At 36.1% G+C, this 21,442-nt stretch overlaps 1 protein-coding gene across 3 annotated transcripts in view; it reads left to right on the forward strand.

Annotated features, from left to right (window-relative positions):
* Positions 1-21,442, forward strand: part of LOC309619527 (disintegrin and metalloproteinase domain-containing protein 5-like) — a 147,105-nt gene that overhangs the window by 107,128 nt on the left and 18,535 nt on the right. For all 3 annotated transcript variants that reach the window (XM_082374758.1, XM_082374760.1, XM_082374759.1), the window contains 2 exons: positions 16,510-16,596; positions 17,298-17,409. In XM_082374758.1, coding sequence (XP_082230884.1) covers positions 16,510-16,596; positions 17,298-17,409 — 199 coding nt within the window. The remainder of the gene's footprint in view (positions 1-16,509; positions 16,597-17,297; positions 17,410-21,442) is intronic.

Below are 21,442 nucleotides of genomic sequence, written 5' to 3' on the forward strand. Positions count from 1 at the left end.
TTTTTTTTTTTTTCCTTAGATTCCGTATATATGTGTTAGCATACTGTATTTGTTTTTCTCTTTCTGACTTACTTCACTCTGTATGACAGACTCTAACTCCATCCACCTCATTACAAATACCTCCATTTCATTTCTTTTTATGGCTGAGTAATATTCCATTGTATATATGTGCCACATCTTCTTTATCCATTCATCTGTCGATGGACATTTAGGTTGCTTCCATGTCCTGGCTATTGTAAATAGAGCTGCAATGAACATTTTGGTACATGACTCTTTTTGACCTATGGTTTTCTCAGGATATATGCCCAGTAGTGGGATTGCTGGGTCATATGGTAGTTCTATTTGTAGTTTTTTAAGGAACCTGCATACTGTTCTCCATAGTGGCTGTATCAATTTACATTCCCACCAACAGTGCAAGAGTGTTCCCTTTCCTCCACACCCTCTCCAGCATTTATTGTTTCTAGATTTTTTGATGATGGCCATTCTGACCGGTGTGAGATGATATCTTATTGTAGTTTTGATTTGCATTTCTCTAATGATTAATGATGTTGAGCATTCTTTCATGTGTCTGTAGGCCATCTGTATATCTTCTTTGGAGAAATGTCTATTTAGGTCTTCTGCCCATTTTTGGATTGGGTTGTTCGTTTTTTTGTTATTGAGCTGCATGAGCTGCTTGTAAATCTTGGAGATTAATCCTTTGTCAGTTGCTTCATTTGCAAATATTTTCTCCCATTCTGATGGTTGTCTTTTGGTCTTGTTTATAGTTTCCTTTGCTGTGCAAAAGCTTTTAAGTTTCATTAGGTCCCATTTGTTTATTTGTGTTCTTATTTCCATTTCTCTGGGAGCTGGGTCAAAAAGAATCTTGCTGTGATGTATGTCATAGAGTGTTCTGCCTATGTTTTCCTCTAAGAGTTTGATAGTGTCTGCCCTTACACTTAGGTCTTTAATCCATTTTGAGTTTATTTTTGTGCATGGTGTCAGGGAGTGTTCTAATTTCATACTTTTACATGTACCTGTCCAATTTTCCCAGCACCACTTATTGAAGAGGCTGTCTTTTCTCCACTGTATATGCTTGCCTCCTTTATCAAAGATAAGGTGACCATATGTGTGTGGGTTTATCTCTGGGCCTTCTATCCTGTTCCATTGATCTATATTTCTGTTTTTGTGCCAGTACCAAACTGTCTTGATTACTGAAGCTTTGTAATATACTCTGAAGTCAGGGAGCCTGATTCCCCCAGCTCCATTTTTCCTTCTCAAGATTGCTTTGGCTATTCGGGGTCTTTTGTGTTTCCATACAAATTGTGAAATTTTTTGTTCTAGTTCTGTGAAAAATGCCAGTGGTAGTTTGATAGGGATTGCATTGAATCTGTAGATTGCTTTGGGTAGTAGAGTCATTTTCACAATGTTGATTCTTCCAATCCAGGAACATGGTATATCTCTCCATCTATTTGTATCATCTTTAATTTCTTTCATCAGTGTCTTATAATTTTCTGCATACAGGTCTTTTGTCTCCTTAGGTAGGTTTATTCCTAGATATTTTATTCTTTTTGTTGCAATGGTAAACGGGAGTGTTTTCTTAATTTCACTTTCAGATTTTTCGTCATTAGTGTATAGAAATGCAAGAGATTTCTGTGCATTAATTTTGTATCCTGCTACTTTACCAAATTCATTGATTAGCTCTAGGAGTTTTCTGGTAGCATCTTTAGGATTCTCTATGTATAGTATCATGTCATCTGCAAATAGTGACAGCTTTACTTCTTCTTTTCCGATTTGGATTCCTTTTATTTCTTTTTCTTCTCTGATTGCTGTGGCTAACACTTCCAAAACTATGTTGAATAATAGTGGTGAGAGTGGGCAACCTTGTCTTGTTCCTGATCTTAGTGGAAATGGTTTCAGTTTTTCACCATTGAGGACAATGTTGGCTGTGGGTTTGTCATATATGGCCTTTATTATGCTGAGGAAAGTTCCCTCTATGCCTACTTTCTGCAGGGCTTTTATCATAAATGGGTGTTGAATTTTGTCGAAAGCTTTCTCTGCATCTATTGAGATGATCATATGGTTTTTCTCCTTCAATTTGTTAATATGGTGTATCACATTGATTGATTTGTGTATGTTGAAGAATCCTTGCATTCCTGGGATAAACCCCACTTGATCATGGTGTATGATCCTTTTAATGTGCTGTTGGATTCTGTTTGCTAGTATTTTGTTGAGGATTTTTGCATCTATGTTCATCAGTGATATTGGCCTGTAGTTTTCTTTCTTTGTGACATCTTTGTCTGGTTTTGGTATCAGGGTGATGGTGGCCTCGTAGAATGAGTTTGGGAGTGTTCCTCCCTCTGCAATATTTTGGAAGAGTTTGAAAAGGATAGGTGTTAGCTCTTCTCTAAATGTTTGATAGAATTCACCTGTGAAGCCATCTGGTCCTGGGCTTTTGTTTGTTGGAAGGTTTTTAATCACAGTTTCAATTTCAGTGCTTGTGATTGGTCTGTTCATATTTTCTATTTCTTCCTGGTTCAGTCTCGGCAGTTTGTGCATTTCTAAGAATCTGTCCATTTCTTCCAGGTTGTCCATTTTATTGGCATAGAGTTGCTTGTAGTACTCTCTCATGATCTTTTGTATTTCTGCAGTGTCAGTGGTTACTTCTCCTTTTTCATTTCTAATTCTATTGATTTGAGTCTTCTCCCTTTTTCTCTTGATGAGTCTGGCTAATGGTTTATCAATTTTGTTTATCTTCTCAAAGAACCAGCTCTTAGTTTCATTGATTTTTGCTATTGTTTCCTTCATTTCTTTTTCATTTATTTCTGACCTAATCTTTATGATTTCTTTCCTTCTGCTGGCTTTGGGGTTTTTTTGTTCTTCTTTCTCTAATTGCTTTAGGTGCAAGGTTAGGTTGTTTATTCGAGATGTTTCCTGTTTCTTGAGGTAGGCTTGTATTGCTATAAACTTCCCTCTTAGCACTGCTTTTGCTGCGTCCCATAGGTTTTGGGTCGTCGTATTTCCATTGTCATTTGTTTCTAGGTATTTTTTGATTTCCCCTTTGATTTCTTCAGTGATCACTTCGTTTTTAAGTAGTGTATTGTGTAGCCTCCATGTGTTTGTATTTTTTTACAGATCTTTTCCTGTAATTGATATCTAGTCTCATAGCGTTGTGGTCAGAAAAGATACTTGATACGATTTCAATTTTCTTAAATTTACCAAGGCTTGATTTGTGACCCAAGATATGATCTATCCTGGAGAACGTTCCATGAGCACTTGAGAAAAATGTGTATTCTGTTGTTTTTGGGTGGAATGTCCTATAAATATCAATTAAGTCCATCTTGTTTAATGTATCATTTAAAGCTTGTGTTTCCTTATTTATTTTCATTTTGGATGATCTGTCCATTGGTGAAAGTGGGGTGTTAAAGTCCCCTACTATGATTGTGTTGCTGTCGATTTCCCCTTTTATGGCTATTAGTATTTGCCTTATGTATTGAGGTGCTCCTATGTTGGGTGCATAAATATTTACAATTGTTATACCTTCCTCTTGGATCGATCCCTTGATCATTATATAGTGTCCTTCTTTGTCTCTTGTAATAGTCTTTATTTTAAAGTCTATTTTGTCTGATATGAGAATTGCTACTCCAGCTTTCTTTTGATTTCCATTTGCATGGAATATCTTTTTCCATCCCCTCACTTTCAGTCTGTATGTGTCTCTAGGTCTGAAGTGGGTCTCTTGTAGACAGCATATATATGGGTCTTGTTTTTGTATCCATTCAGCCAGCCTGTGTCTTTTGGTGGGAGCATTTAATCCATTTACATTCAAGGTAATTATCGATATGTATGTTCCTATTCCCATTTTCTTAAATGTTTTGGGTTTGTTATTGTAGGTGTTTTCCTTCTCTTGTGTTTCTTTTTTTTTTTTTTTTTTTTTTTTTTTTTTTTTTTTTAAATTATTTATTTATTTATTTATTTATTTATGGCTGTGTTGGGTTTTCATTTCTGTGCGAGGGCTTTCTCTAGTTGTGGCAAGCGGGGGCCACTCTTCATCGCGGTGCGCAGGCCTCTTACTATCGCGGCCTCTCTTGTTGCGGAGCACCGGCTCCAGATGCGCAGGCTCAGTAATTGTGGCTCACGGGCCTAGTTGCTCCGCGGCATGTGGGATCTTCCCAGACCAGGGCCCGAACCCGTGTCCCCTGCATTGGCAGGCAGATTCTCAACCACTGCGCCACCAGGGAAGCCCCTTCTCTTGTGTTTCTTGCCTAGAGAAGTTCCTTTAGCATTTGTTGTAAAGCTGGTTTGGTGGTGCTGAACTCTCTCAGCTTTTGCTTGTCTGTAAAGGTTTTAATTTCTCCATCACATCTGAATGAGATCCTTGCTGGGTAGAGTAATCTTGGTTGTAGGTTTTTCTCCTTCATCACTTTAAGTATATCCTGCCACTCCCTTCTGGCTTGCAGAGTTTCTGCTGAAAGATCAGCTGTTAACCTTATGGGGATTCCCTTGTGTGTTATATGTTGTTTTTCCCTTGCTGCCTTTAATATGTTTTCCTTATATTTAATTTTTGACAGTTTGATTAATATGTGTCTTGGCGTGTTTCTCCTTGGGTTTATCCTGTATGGGACTCTCTGTGCTTCCAGGACTTGATTAACTATTTCGTTTCCCATATTAGGGAAGTTTTCAACTATAATCTCTTCAAATATTTTCTCAGTCCCTTTCTTTTTCTCTTCTTCTTCTGGGACCCCTATAATTCGAATGTTGGTGCGTTTAATGTTGTCCCAGAGGTCTCTGAGACTGTCCTCAGTTCTTTTCATTCTTTTTTCTTTATCCTGCTCTGCAGTAGTTATTTCCACCATTTTATCTTCCAGGTCACTTATCCTTTCTTCTGCCTCAGTTATTCTGCTATTGATCCCATCTAGAGTATTTTTAATTTCATTTATTGTGTTTTTCATCATTGCTTGGTTCCTCTTAATTCTTCTACGTCCTTGTTAAATGTTTCTTGCATTTTGTCTATTCTATTTCCAAGATTTTGGATCATCCTTACTATCATTATTCTGAATTCTTCTTCAGGCAGACTACCTATTTCCTCTTCATTTGTTAAGTCTGGTGTGTTTTGACCCTGCTCCTTCATCTGCTGTGTGTTTTTCTGTCGTCTCATTTTGCTTATCTTACTGTGTTTGGGGTCTCCTTTTCACAGGCTGCAGGTTCGTAGTACCTGTTGTTTTTGGTATCTGTCCCTAGTGGCTAAGGTTGGTTCAGTGGGTTGTGTAGGCTTCCTGGTGGAGGGAACTAGTGCCTGAGTTCTGGTGGATAAGGCTGGATCTTGTCTTTCTGGTGGGCACGTCCACATCTGGTGGTGTATTTTGGGGTGTCTGTGGCCTTATTATGATTTTAGGCAGCCTCTCTGCTAATGGATGGGGCTGTGTTCCTGTCTTGCTAGTTGTTTGGCATAGGGTGTTCAGCACTGTAGCTTGCTGGTCATTGAGTGATGCTGGGTCTTGATGTTGAGATGGAGATCTCTGAGAGATTTTTGTCATTTGGTATTACGTGGAGCTGGGAGGTCTCTTGTGGACCAGTGTCCTGAAGTTGGCTCTCCCACCTCAGAGGTACAGCCCTGATGCCTGGCTGGAGCACCAAGAGCCTTTCGTCCACACGGCTCAGAGTAAAAGTGAGAAAAAATAGAAAGAAAGAAAGAAAGAGGCTATAATATAGTGAAGTAAAATAAAGCTATTATAAAGCAAAGCTATACAGACAAAATCTCACCCAGAAGCATATACATATACACTCACAAAAAAAGGAAAAGGGGAAAAATTAATATATCCTGCTCCCAAAGTCCACCTCCTGAATTTGGGATGATTCGTTGTCTATTCAGGTATTCAACAGATGCAGGCACATCAAGTTGTTTGTGGAGCTTTAATCCGCTGCTTCTGAGGCTGCTGGGAGAGATTTCCCCTTCTCTTCTCTGTTCTCACAGCTCCTGGAGATCAGCTTTGGATTTGGACCCGCCTCGGCGTGTAGGTCGCCTGAGGGCGTCTGTTCCCCACCCAGACAGGACGGGGTTAAAGGAGCAGCTGCTTCGGGGGCTCTGGCTCACCCAGGCCGCGGGGAGGGAGGGGTACAGAGGAGGCGGGGCGAGCCTGCGCGGCAGAGGCCAGCGTGACGTTGCACCAGCCTGAGGTGCGCAGTGTGTTCTCCCGGGGAAGTTGTCCCTGGATCACAGGACCCTGGCAGTGGCGGGCTGCACCGGCTCCCAGGAGGGGCCGTGTGGAGAATGACCTGTGCTCGCACACAGGATTTTTGGAGGCGGCAGCAGCAGCCCCAGCGTCTCACGCCCGTCTCTGGGGTCCGTGCTGATAGCCTCGGCTCGCGCCAGTCTCTGGAGTTCGTTTAGGCGGCGCTCTGAATCCCCTCTCCTTGCGCGCCGCGAAACAAAGAGGCAAGAAAAAGTCTCTTGCCTCTTCGGCAGCTGCAGACCTTTTCCCGGTCTCCCTCCCAGCCAGCTGTGGTGCGCTAACCCCTTCAGGCTGTGTTCACGCCGCCAACCCCAGTCCTCTCCCTGCGATCCGAACGAAGCCCGAGCCTCAGCTCCCAGCCCCGCCCGCCCCCGTGGGTGAGCAGACAAGCCTCTCGGGCTGGTGAGTGCTGCTCGGCACCGCTCCTCCGTGCGGGAATCTCTCCGCTTTGCCCTCCACACCCCTGTGGCTGCGCTCTCCTCCGTGGCTCCGAAGCTTCCCCCCTCTGCCACCCGCAGTCTCCGCCCGCGAAGGGGCTTCCTAGTGCGTGGAAACCTTTCCTCCTTCACAGCTCCCTCCCACTGGTGCAGGTGCCGTCCCTATTCTTTTGTCTCTGTTATTTCTTTTTTCTTTTGCCCTACCCAAGTACGGGGGGAGTTTCTTGCCTTTTGGGAGGTCTGACGTTTTCTGCCAGCGTTCAGTGGGTGTTCTGTAGGAGCAGTTCCACATGTAGATGTATTTCTACTGTATCTGTGGGGAGGAAGGTGATCTCTGCGTCTTACTCTTCCGCCATCTTCTCTCCTCCTGTGCAAAAGCTTTTGAGTTTAATTAGGTCCTGTTTGTTTATTTTTGCTTTTGTTTCCTTTGCCTTAGGTTACAGACCAAAAAAAATTATTGCTACAATTTATGACAAAGAGCATTCTTTTATGTTTTCTTCAAGAAGTTTTATGGTTTCCAGTCTTACATTTAGGTTTTTAATCCATTTTCAGTTTATTTTTTGTCTATGGGGTGAGAAAATGTTCTAAATTAATTATTTTACATGTAGCTGTCCAGTTTTCCCAGCATCACGTATTGATGTCTTTTTACCATTGTCTATTCTTGCTTCCTTTGTGATAGATTAATTCACCATAAGTGTGTTGGTTTACTTCTAGGCTCTCTATATGGGTCCATTGATCTGTGTGTCTTTTTTTATGCCAGTACCATATTGTTTTGATTACTGCCACTTTGTGATATAGTGTGAAATCAGGGAGAGTTATACATCCTGCTTTGTTCTTTTTCTCAAGATTGTTTTGGCTATTTGGGGTCTTTTGTGGTTCCATATAAATTTTAGAATTATTTGTTCTATTTCAGTGAAAATATGTCATGGGTATCTTGATAGGGATTGCATTAAATCTGTAGATTGCTTTAGGTAGTATGGACGTTTTAACAATATTCTTCCAATCTATGAACACAGTACATCTTTCCATCTGTTTGTATTGTCTTCAGTTACTTTCATCAGTGTCTTACAGTTTTCTAAGTACTGGTCTTTTACCTCCTTAGTTAGATTTATTCCTAGGTATTGTATTATTTTGATGCAACTGAAATTGGAATTTTGAAAAAAATTTCTCTGATAGTGTATAGAAATGGAACAGAGTTCTGTATATTAGTTTTGTATCATGCATCTTTACTGAATTAGCTTTAGTAGTTTTTGCGGTATTTGTAGGACTTCCTATACATAATATCATGTCATCTGCAAACAGTGACAGTTTTACTTCTTCCTTTTCAATTTGGAATTCTTTTATTTTTTTCTTGTCTGATTGTTCTGGCTAGGACTTACAATACTATGGTGAATAAAAGTGGTGAGAGGGGGCATTCTTGTCTTGTTCCTGATCTTAGAGGAAGTGCTTTGAGCTTTTCACCATTGAGTATGATGTTAGCTATGGAATTAACATGTATGTTCCTTATTACATTGAGGTATATTCCTTCTATTCTCACTTTGTTGAGAGTTTGTATTATAAGTGACATTGAATTTTGTCAATAGATTTTTCTGCATGTATTGAGATAATCATATAATTTTTACTCTTAAATTTGTTAATATGTGTATCACATTGATTGAATTGTGGGTACTGAACCATTTTTATATCTCTGGAATACATTCCCACTGCATCATGGTGTATGATCCTTTTCATATATTGTTGGATTTGGTTTGCTGATATTTTATTGAGGATTTTTGCATCTATGTTTGTCAGTGATATTTCCTTGTAATTTTCTTTTTCGTGTGTGATATCTTGGTCTGGTTTTGGTATCGGGGTGATACTGGCCTCTTAGAATGATTTTGAATACATTTCTGTCTCTGCAATTTCTTAGAATAATTTGAGAAGAATAGCTGTTCACTCTCTTCCAAATGTTTGGTAGAATTTTACTGTGAATCAATCTAGTCCTGGACTTTTGTTTGTTAGGAGTGTTTTTAAATTACTGATTCTGTTTCATACTGGTAATTGGTCTGTTCAGATTTTGTTTTTACCCCTTACTCAGTCTTGGGAAATTGTACATTTCTAGGACTTTGTCCATTTCATTGTCATATAATTTTTGGAATATCTTTTATGATCCTTTGTATTTTTGTTGTATTAGTTGTAACTTTTTTTTCCATTTCTGGTATTATTGATTTGGGCCCTCTCTCTCCTTTTTCTTGATGGGTCTGGCTAAAGGTTTATTAATTTTGTTTCTTTTTCAAGGAACCAGCTCTTGTTTCATTGGTCTCTTCTATTGTGGTTTTTTTATTGTCCTTATTTTAGTTATTTCGGCTCTGATCTTTATGATTTCACTCCTTCTAATAACTTTGGATTTTGTTTGTTCTTCTTTGTCTAGTTCCTTTAAGTAACTAAAGGAGTTTAACTTGTTTAAGTTAAGTTGTTAAGTAAGTTTAAGTTGTTTGAGATTTTTCTTGTCTCCTGAGGTATGCTTGTATCATTATAATCTTCCTTCTTAGAACTACCTTTGCTGCATCCCATGGATTTTCAATTATAGTGTTTTAATTTTCATTGTCTCCAGGCATTTAAAATTTCTTCTTTGATTTCTTAAGTGATCCATTTTTGTTGTGTAGCATATTATTCAGGCTCCACTTTTCTTTTTTTTTCCTCATAGTTAATTTCTAGTCTCAATCACCTTGTGGTCAGAAAAGATGTTTTATATGATTTCAACTAAATTTACCTGGACTTGTTTTGTGGCCTAGCATGTGATCTTTCCTGGAGAATGTTCCCTGTGCACTTGAGAAGAATGTGTATTCTACTGCTTTAGATGGAATGTTCCATATGTGTCTATGTAGTCTCTTTGGTTTAATGTGTTATTTAAGGCCAGTGTTTCCTTACTGATTTTCTGTCAGTATGATCTGTTCATTTTTGTAAGTGGGGAGTTAAAGGCCCCCACTATTATTGTGTTACTGTCAATTTCTCCCTTTATGTCTGTTAATATTTGCTTTATGTGTTTAATTGCTTCTATGTTGGGTGCATGCATATTTAAAGGTTTTCATATCTTCTTCTTGTGCTAATCCCTTCATCATTGTCATCATTTATATTATCATCTCTGTTTCTTGTAACAGTCTTTATTTTAAAGTCTATTTTGTCTGATATAATTATTGCTATCCTGGCTTTCTTTTTGTTTCCATTTGTATGGAATACCCTTTTTTATTCCCTCACAGTCAGTCCGTGTGTGTCTTTAGCTCTGAAGTGAGTCCCTTGTAGGCAGCACGTATATGATCTTGTTTCTGTATTCATTTAGCTACTCTATGTCTTTTGATTGGAACATTTAGTCCACTTTCCTTTAAAGTAATTATTGATAGTCATGTACTTATTGCTATTTTATTATTTGTTTTGGGGTTTTTGTACTTCTCTTTTTTGTTACTTTCTCTTTTTGCTCTCTTACCTTCTGATTTAATGACTATAGTTAATGTTATGTTTGCACACTCATTATCTTTTTTTGTGTGTGTGTATCTATTATAGACTTTTGGTTTGTGGTTAACATGAAGTTTATATAAAACTATATATATATATATAATTTTAAATTGCTGATTTCTGAAGTTCAACCACATTTTAACAATCCTGCATTTTACTCCCCTTCCCCCACATTTTGACATCATATTTCACATATTTTTGTTTTGCGTATCCCTTTACTATTCATTGTGGATATAAGTAACTTTACTATTTTTGTCTTTTAACCTTCCATGTAGATAAATATGTGGTTGATTTACTACCATTACTATATATTTTCATTAACCAGTGAGATTTTTTGTTTTGTAATTTTCACGTTTCTAGTTGTGGCCTCTTCTTTTTCACTTAGAGAAGTCCCTTTAACATTTTTTGTAAAGGTGGCTTGCTGGTGTTGAACTCTTTTAGCTTTTGCTTGCCTGTAAAACTGTTGATCTTGCCATCAAATCTGAATGAAATCCTTGCCAGCTAGAGTATTGTTGGTTGTCGTTTTTTTTCCTTTCATCAGTTTAAAAATATTGTGCCACCCACTTCTGACCTGCAAAGTTTCTGCTGAAAAGTCAGCTAATAGCCTTATGGGAGTTCTCATGTATGTAATTTGTTGCTTTCCCCTTTTTGCTTTTAATATTCTCTCTTTGTCTTTAATTTTTGCCATTTTCACTACAGTGTGTCTTGGTGTAGTCCTCTTTGGGTTGATCCTATTTGGAACTTTCTCTGCTTCCTGTGCTTGGATGTCTGCTTCCTTTTACAGGTTAGGGATTTTTTTCAACTATTATGTTTTTAAATATGTTTTCAGTCCCTTTCCCTCTCTCTTCTCCTTCCGAGATCTCTATAAAATGAATATTAGTGCACAGAATATTGTACCCGAGGTCTCTTAAACTCTCCTCATTTCCTCTTATTCTTTTTTCTTTTTTCTGTTCAGCATCAGTGATTTCCACTACTCTGTCTTCCAGCTCACTGATCCATTCCTCTGTATCAATTAGTCTATAATTGATTTCTTCTAGTGTGTTTTCTATTTCAGTTATTGTATTCTTCATCTCTGTTTGGTTGTTCCTTATATTTTCTAACTCTTTTTTAGAAACTTCTAACTTTTCACTTTTTTCTTCCAATCTTCTCCTGAGTTCTTTGATCATTACCTTCAATTCTTTACTGGGTAGAACTTGCAGATCATTTTAAACCTTTCAAGACTTGTTGTTAAGTTGTTTGAAGGCATAGAGTAAATTTTTTAGGGTCTAAATTTTACTATAGGCTAAATTTGCCCCAGTTCTGAGTTGTGACCCTTCTATGGTCTCTATTGAATATTCTGTGCATTCAACATGGCCTGTACATTCAGGCTGATAGGACCTTGTATGATTTCCAGGTTGTGTGATTTCAGGAACTATTCATCTTATAGTTCCTTGCTAATTTTTTTTCTCTGGAAGTAGTTCTTGTTCAGTCTTATGGATGTTAGCCCTGTGCAGGTGCAGATTGTATTCAGCCAAAGACAGAAGGCAGTTTCTATGTGGGTTTATAGGACTCTTTCATTTGTAGTTCCCTCCTCTAGAATAGTCTTCCCAGCAAATTCTAGGTTCCACAGCCTCCTAACCTTCACATACTTGAATCTCCATCTCCTTTGCTCAACAAGATTTCCCGACTGTGTTTGGGTTCCTCCTCACTACACCTTAGTCAGGAAATTGCCTCCAAGCAAAGAGCTTGGAAAATAGGAGGGCTCACCTCATTTGTTTTTTATTTTTTTCTCAGAGATCATAGTCTTGTTCTGCCTGTAGTCCAATGTGTAAAAATAGTTGTTTTCTATAATTTGTCTAGTTTTCTAGTTATTTTTGGTAGGAGGGTAATGGTGGACCATTATTGAGCCTATAAATAATTGCATTGCCATAAAAAGTGAAGGAACAGTAAATGTATTGTTTCTGAATTTGAGGGCACTAGTGAGAACCAGTTCCTAGTTTTAAAATGTTTCATTTCAGTTTATAAAAGCATAGATAATAAACTGAGGATTAGAAATGCATCAAGAAGAAAGAAAATGGGCTTTCTGTTATATCATCAGAAATGTATAACCACAGTTAATTTTTCTCATTATTTAATTTAACCCTGTATAATTGATTCTTATTCCCCTGGATCTTGAGTTAGCAGTTTGCTTTCATATGGCATTATGTTCCTGGATATAAAGGATTCCAATAAAGCCTGATTCAGCCATATGGTGTGTTCTGAAATTGTCTACTCAGTATCAGCTTAAGCACTATATCCTGTACCTGTGAGTCTAATTCTTGAATTCAAATAGTTTAGAATACCTGAGATGATCCTTTCTACATGTCAGTGAAGACCTAGTTTCTATCCTGTACCTGAAAGCAGAAACTTTAGGTAAACATTAGAGAAAAGCACAAACTACCAGTTGATCAAAAGCCTGAAAAGCTTGAATGATTCATTTATTAGAGTCATCAATAGTATGAGAATGGAGAAAAGCAAAATCTCTTATTTTGCAGACAGGGGTGTGATAATAACTATTTATTAAGAGTTTGATCAAAGTTTCTCTTGAGGATAAGAAAATATTATGAAGAGAAGTGGACTTGATTTTCTACAAGTATTCAATCTATTCTTGTAACATGTACAATATATGAAACATTTATGCTGAGAATGTTAGTTATGCTTATATTAATAACATTTAAAATTAACCTAGGGAAGGCTGGCTGAATTTCTTTGACAGTTCTTCCTGTGCAACTCTTGCATTGCTATCTGTTAGGAAATAATGGAGAATATCATAAATTAGGAGTTTGGGATTACAGTATACACACTACTATGTATAAACTAGGTACACAACAAGGACCTACTGTATAGCACAGGGAACTATATTCAAGGTCTTGTAACAACCTATAATGGAAAAGAACGTGAAAAAGAAAACATATATATATATCTGAATCACTTTGCTGTACACCTGAAACTAACACAACATTGTAAATTAACTACTTAAATTTAAAAATGGATTAAAAAAAGAAAGATATTGTAAAATTCTTCCCAACTGCAATTAGGAACAATAGTTTCTCTTATTTTGTAAAAAGCCATTACAATATGATGAGTTTTCATAAAAAATTAATATCTTACAAAAATAAATAAATAATGGAGAATACCAAACAAATTATAATTATTTCTAGCATTCTTATATTTATGAGATAAGAGAACAAATCTGTTATTTTCTGATGGCAATCTCAGAAATCTCAAAGATAGTTTTAGGTATTAATAAAATCACGAAGAAAAAACATATTTTTGACTTTAGACTCTGACCTTGGTAAGGTAAAATCACCAGACTTGTCCAAGGTGGTATGGTTACTTAATTAAAAAGGATTATTGGTATCTAGTAAAAATTGCTTAACTCCCTGTTAATCAAAGTGACAGTGCAAGAGCTTACATAAAATAGGAAAAAGTAGTAAAATTATAGGAAACTTTAGCTCTTTCAAAAAATGGGGAGGTTTTTAAAAATAACCATTTACATAATACAAAGCACAGAAAATTATTCTGGTGAAATACTGAATCTCTGCCATCCAGGTAAATTTATAGAAAGTAAACAAAAATCTTGTACTACCACTGTTAAGAGCAAATTAAATACTTCACAAGCAATTTCCATGTATACAATTTTTAAAAACCCAAATTCTAATTTTGCATCAATATAGTATGAGGCTCTATGGTATTCACAAGCATATTTTTTAAATTACCTTATGAATGACCCCACCAAAATTGAACAATTGTTGCTAAATTTTTTTCAGACTCATTTATTTTCTTGTGCATAGGTATTATCAACAAAACCAAGGTTACTTTGCACAAAATGTCTATAATTTTCCGTATTCATTCAAGACTTGACTTTCACTGTCCTCTTTCATGTCCTGAAACTACCAGATATAGCATTAGGATAAAACAATTTTGTCTTTTGAGAAGCAATTACACATCCTATTATCCTGAGACATAACTGTCTTCTGCAATTATTGCTACTGGTATGTCCTAATTGTAGTAATTATAATTTTTAACCCAATTAAGTTATATTTCAGAAAGATGTGAGGGGTAGATAATTTATTTCTGCCTCTCATACAGAAGCTAGTTAGCAGCCTAAAAACTCATACACACCTAATATGGTCCCTTACAGTCACACTCATTTTCTTTTTAAAGTGACAAAAACAAACAAGTTAATTAATACAACCCAAAGGTATAACCATTCTGTAATATATAAGCTAAGCAAAATTGTATGTGTATACACATGTGTGTATGCATATATACAAGCAGTCACAAATATATACATATCATGGGCAGACTTACTGACTTGGTCAAGAATCAGAAACAAAAACAAAGCAACAAAAAACCAAAACGAGAAGAAAAAAACTCAGAGAAATGGAGAATCAGCCAAGTTAAATTTTTGATGCCACTTGGGAATCACCCTACTTTAGAGGCATTAGGTAAAAGAATGTTGAAATACAATTGTTAGGTTTGAAGTAAAATCTGCTACTGTCCTATAGAGCAATAAAACCATAATTTTGGGTTATCGTTTCAATCAGACAAAACTCATTTACATATCGGCCAGACAAAAACTATGTTAACATATAAGTTCACAAAATCTAGGCTTTTATCAGTACTGACTAGCAAGTTATACAAAGTACATTCCCTTAAATAATTAAATAATCTTTAGGTTTACCTTAGATGGGTCCTTTAATGAATGTTCAAAAATGACATTGAAAAGAAATGTGGTTCTCCAATTTTCTCTATTTACAAGTGTGGACAATTTTTAACAGGTATTTGTTTTTAATGATCTCCACACCTCTTTTGAACAGCAACATTACTTTTAAGTAATTTTTATACAGATCATTTTTTATGTTCTGCAATATGTAATCAAGTGCTTTTGCATGCACTATAGGGAGTAATTTTTTAGCTAACATTTGAAGATCTCATGTGAATACTAATTTGGGATGAGTAAGTTATTATAGGATCAAGCATTTTTCCTCCTTTGGAATGTTTTTGCAACAACTTTCTTGAATTGTATTCATTGTTTCAATAGAACCTCCAAATTTACACTGATTTTAACTTTTTATAATCAACTCTGATTTTTTTCTGATTGGTAGATGAATGTTTTAATTAAATTGAATACTATTATTACAATGTTATATTCTGCTATAATATAACACATTATAGTTATCATTTATGTTATACATAAGAACAAGAAAACAGTATTAACAATTAATAATATAGCATACTATAATTTTAGAACGTTTTTAGAATGTTCTAATATCCTATAAGCAAGCAATATATCTAACAACCGTTTAATGTTCTAATTAATCCTAGAAATTATTAATTCCAAGAGCTACTCTGGAAAATTAAATGTACATTTCTTTTGAGAGAAAGTCTCAAGGTTTGCTTGTTAAATTCAAATTTATTTTTATATAATGCTCTTTGGTAATAGCACAAGAAAATAATCCAAGTATCTGTCACATCTTGCTCATTTGGAAACATATAGATACAAATAAGACCTGAGATCTCTCTCCCCTTGAAATGTAAATGATATTGGCTCAAATCTCTATTTCAGAATTCTGGTCCTCTTCTTTCTGCATACCCTGTTATTATGATCCAAAGACACAACTCACCAAAGAACAAAACTCTTTCGTAAAGTATTGACTTTACTGAAAAATTTTGCATAATTGGGAAAGGTCACACAATTTAATGCCATAAATTAGGACAATGTAATTCACACATTAAACATTCCTTTTCTTAGAAGGCCTTTTAGCCATCTCACCCATGGGAGTCTCTCATTGTCCTATTACCTCATATAATTACCTGTTATCCTTGCTTTCTCCTCATTTTTTTCCCCATATGGAATAGTAACTTACCTTCCTTTGCTCCTCATACCAATGATTTTAATACCTCAGCCTCCCACTCGATGCTTCTTAACCCTGACTGCACATGATAATCACCTGGACCCTGGCCCCAGAGATTTTAATATAATGGTCTCAGGAGGAGCCCAGACCTGGGTATTTTTTAAATGCTTCTCAGATAATTATTGAACTGAAGGGACTAATCAAATTATTTATCCAGATATTTCTCTTTCTAAGAGGACTTCGGGTGCTAGATGGTAAGAAAATAAAAGTTTCAACTTTTTATATAAGACTATATCTTTACAATCTGAAAGTATATAGCTTATTTCACATTTATTTCAATGCAGTCACAATTGTTACTTTATGTTTTGGATTTTTATGCCAATTCTTGGTAATACGAATTCTTGAATTTTCTTGAATTTTTTCTTATGTATTATCTATGCACACAATATGATGGTTTGACTGAATTTGTTTTTTACTTCTTTTGCTTTGTTTCAGTATTGTCTGAGATTTAACTGTGTAGAGCTTAAATACCATGTCAATTTTCAGAGCTGCAATCCTACCAGAGATTGTAATTCAAGTGGAGTAAGTAATTTCAGTTTTCATTTTAAGCAACATGCTTTGAACAATTCAATAAACAGTTTGGAGATTTAAAGAAATCATTTGAATAATTTTTTTGATCACTTTCATGCTGCTTGGTGTCATTTAACAGTTTGTAACTTATAACTTCAATCTTATCTTCTTGAGAAATCTTGCCAAACTGTTTATTAGAGAAGATAAAGTAGAAACATTTAAGATGATTCTCGATGTATAAGATGTTTGGTAAATATGTGGGCTGGATGTGCTATAAGCACTATGTGTTACCATCTAACCAAAATGATCTTATTTTTACAGAGAGAAGGCAGGAAATGGTAAATAAAGGTCATTAGGATTTTCTTGCTGGTCTTGTTCATTAATTTAGTGTCTGGGCTGTTCTGTGAAGCTAGGAAGTAAATGATAATTAGAGGCATGTTACTGGTGATTGACAATATTTTGGTCTGGCTGTGGGGAGAGTTGAAAGAACTTATTTGGCAAAAATTGATTTGGCAACAGAAGCCAGATATACTTTCTACAGTATGGGAAATGTCAAGAGAAAATTTGTTGAATTTGTCTATTTAAAATAAATTCTCTGGAATGGATAAATTCTCTGGAATAAATTCTCTGTTGAATACGTGTAGAATATTAATTGGTCTCTATTGAAAACCATCTTTGTACATAAAAATTGTTCTATTTTCTGATTATTCTAGGTCTGCAACAATTTTAACAATTGCCATTGTAAAATGGGGTTTGCTCCTCCTCATTGCAAGCCGATGGCAGGAGATTTTGGAAGTGTTGATGATGGACACAGGGGCAAAGTTGGTTAGTGTCTTTAAAATTTTATTAATCAAAGACAATATGTAAGAAAATAAATTACGGTTATAGGTTCCAAGTCACATTGCAAAGCAACTAATGTCAACAAATACGGTTTGACTTTACTTGTAAGATTTTAAAAGACTCTAAGACAGTTAAGTTTGAACTCTTCTTTCTATGTCAACATTGGCATTGTCTAACAAAAAGTGTACCTAGTGGTAGGAAATTTTAAAAGTAGAAATTCCGGTGCATATAATTTGATTAGTTAATTTAGATTATTCACTTTGTATTGTCTCATATATTCCTAGTTTTAAATGGTGTTAGTAGTCATTGTAATATTAATGCCACCAGAATCTTTCAAGGCTACTCCTTTCTCCTACATTTTAGGGGCTACAATCTAAGCTTTAGAAGTTTCTCTTTAGGATATCCCCCCTAGGGTTCCTTGAGATCAAGCAGGCCTGGATGAGACTGGGAACAGTTGGGGGATAGTCCCTGGTTCCAGAAGGTTATTGGAGCCCACCTAAACTAACCTGGGAGAAGAGGAGGTCTGTCTACCTTTACAAACCCTTTTTCTTTTGGGGCAATTAAATGAGGAACTCCTGGGCAGACTTATGTGTAGCTTGACTACTAGGGGGAGGCATACCTAGGGTGAGTAACTTTTTAGACAGCTAAAACACAGCTGTATCAGACCAAAAAATAAACATAATCATTTGACATATAATATGCAACTACACGTATACTATTATTTTCACATAAATATGTTGAAAGAATAGGCATTTATTTGAAATTGTATATTATTCTGTACTGTGTACTTTTGTTACATAAATTGCTTTTATTTAAGTGAAACAGCAATAGAACTAGTAAACAGTGTTGATCAATAGTAGTTTCTAGAACAACCAATTAAAAAATAAAATATGTGAGCAAAAACAGCAATACTTTATAATGAGAAAATTTTATAATGTAATCTCTGATACAGCAGTTTATTTTGCCTCTTTTTAAAAATTCTTTACTAGATATTTAAATTTTGCACGACTATCTTATTGTTTATTCTTAAGATACATAAACATAGGACTTTTAGAAAGGAGAAAGAATATAAATATAATAGGAATGATTAAAGATATGCTCGTATTTAATAAAAATAACATTGATGCTTCTTTCTGTGCCATAATACAGTCAGACATATTTTTGATTTTTGGTTTCATTTTCCAGTTATACTCTTCTGAACTGCTTACAGCCTGTAAGACATTCTTCTTTTAAGTAGTAGCAAAATGGAATAGAATCAAATGTAAAATTCATTTTGACTTGAAGCTCTGTTTTAACAAACCCACATTTACTGAATTCTGATGTCAGTCCATCGTGATGGCATTAAGCTAAGTATCTTGACAAAAGCATTTTGAGCATGGGATACTTGGGTCTTATTTACTAGATACAGCAGGTTTTCAAGCTTAGAAAAATTATTTTGCAGCTCTTCAAAAATGTTCATTCTCTTTGTTTCTACAGGCTTATTCTAGTAGGCCACCTCTCTGTCAATCAGCTTCTTTGCATATTTAAATTCATCTTATAGGCTGTCCATGTCTATAAGGCCCATCATTTTTATACACTCCAAAGCACATTGGATGTCATGCGTTAAATCTCTCTTTCTCAGGGAGCATGCTTTAAAGCATAGAAGTAATCTTAATTAGTGAAATCTAAGTTGAATTACACATAAATTACAGTTTTAATAAAGGAACTGAGGAGGTCCTTCTTAACTTGCTTACCCATTTCTGGTTACATTTTTTTGAGTTCTGAAGCAGTCTTATTTCCAAAAATATGAGTCATTTTTTCATTGTATGAGTTGTTGTCACAACCTGTGCAAATCATAGAACTACCCAGGTGCAATCAGTGCATCTTTTTCTAGAATCCTGATGGCCCCTTCACAGATCATCAGATTGTTTTGGAGAAATAGCACATAAATTTCTGCTTCACTACACACTTTTTTTTTCCTATTCTCATCCTCCATGAATTTCAAAATTAGAGAAGTACATTCTTCTTGTCCAAACTTCTAAAAATAAGATTTTACATCTTAAATATTTTAACATATCTTTTATGGCAAGTAAGGAGTACAGTCATCTTGTACACTTGTTTAAGGAAGCAATTTCTTTCCATTTTGTGAAGTTAAAAAAAAAAATTCTTGGTAAGTGCTTATGAGTTTTGAGGAAACTGAAACTGACTGAAGCTTTCATTATGAAAGCCTTTATATCACAGGAAAACAAATCACACCCCTTTTGGTGTTGTGTACCAGGTGTACAGGACATTTGGCAAGTGAGATCTTTTTCTTTTCTTCATTAAGAAATTTATAGACTGAATGGAACTTGCAAAAATTTGCATTTGCCCTGTCTTCTAACTACACATATAGATGAGCAAAGTCTAGTTTGTATTTGAGCAAGATAGCAAAAATCTTTTTGTTTTATATGGTTTTATTAAAATTTTCATAGAAATTCAGAAGCCTATTTGAAACTCTGTTCTGGAAACCAAATTACCTAAGACCTGGGGGCAATATTTTGCTGCCACATTCACTTGGTAAAATGTGACAGAATCATTAGTTCACTGTGAGGAGTCAACAGATGTTATCAAAATAAAACTTTTTTCTCCTGCTGGGCATTTTAGTTGCAATCTATAAGTCTGGAAATGTAACTTCACTCAGTTTTGTAGAGCAATCAAGAAACTGAATGAATAGATAAAACATTTTTGTTCTTGTGGTGTACCCAAACTAATTCAGTGGTAGCTATTTTTATTTGAACATTGCTGTCTTTTGGGAAGACAATTTGTTTTTCTCATTTAGGAAACAGAAAAATATGATTGACTTAGAAATACTTGCTTGTCTCACTGCAGACATTTGAGATTCCATCTCCATATGTTGCTTTCACAGCTCCTTCTCCACCATACCCAAATCCAAATATTTTTTATTGAGATATAACTGCTGTATGACATTACATTAGTTTCAGGTGTATAACATAATGATTTGATATTGTATACCTTGGAAAATAATCACTATAATAAGTCTAGGTAACAGCTGTCACCATGCATAGTTACAAAATTTTTTTTCTTGTTTTGAGAACTTTTAAGGTCTAATCTCTTAGCAACTTTTAAATAAGCAACACTGTATTATTGAATGCTTCTGCACACCGAGCGGAGATGTTGGCACAGCCGTTTCACACTGGGCACTCTGGTTTGAAGTGTTGGGTGCAAAGCCTCTGCACTCAGCACCTTATGAGGGAGTGAAACAAGACTAAGCACAAAGGGGAAAAAAAGGAGGCAGAGACAAGATGGCTGGGTAGAAAGACGTTAGTTAGCTCACCCTCTCTCACAAAAACACCAAAATCACAGCTAACTGCTGAACAACCATCAACAGAAAAATACTGGAACCTACCAAAAAGGATACCCTACATCCAAATATAAAGGAAAAGCCACAACAAGATGGTAGGAGGGGCACAATAGTGATAAAATCAAATCCCATACCCATTGGGTGGGCAACCCACAAACTGGAAAATAATTATATCACAGAGGTTCTCCCAAAGGAATGAAAGTTATGAGCCCCATGTCAGGCTCCCCAGCCTAGGAGTCTGTCATTGGTAGGAGGAGCCCCCTGAGCATCTGGCTTTGAAGGTCAGTGGGGTTTGATCACAGTAATTCCACAGGACTTGGGGAAACAGAACCTCCACTCTTGGAGGGCATACACAAGGTCTTGTGTGCACCAGGTCCCAGGGAAAAAGCAGTGACCTCATAAGAGCCTGGACCAGACCTACCTGCTGGTATCGGAGGGTCTCCTATGCAGGCTGGGGGTGGCTGTGGCCCACTGCAGGGACAAAGGCACTGGTGGCAGTAGTTCTGGGGCATACTCATTGGCATGAGCCCTGCTGAAGGCTGCCATTTTCTCACCAAGACCTGGCCCCACCTAACTGCCTATAGGCTCCAGTGCTGGGATGCCTCATGCCAAACAACAAACAGGATGGGAACATAACCCCACCTATCAGTGAACAGGTTGTCTAAAGTCTTACTGAGC

Source organism: Balaenoptera borealis (genome assembly GCF_965194805.1).
Source record: "Balaenoptera borealis genome assembly, chromosome: 21".
In the NCBI taxonomy this organism is placed as follows: Eukaryota; Metazoa; Chordata; class Mammalia; order Artiodactyla; family Balaenopteridae; genus Balaenoptera; species Balaenoptera borealis.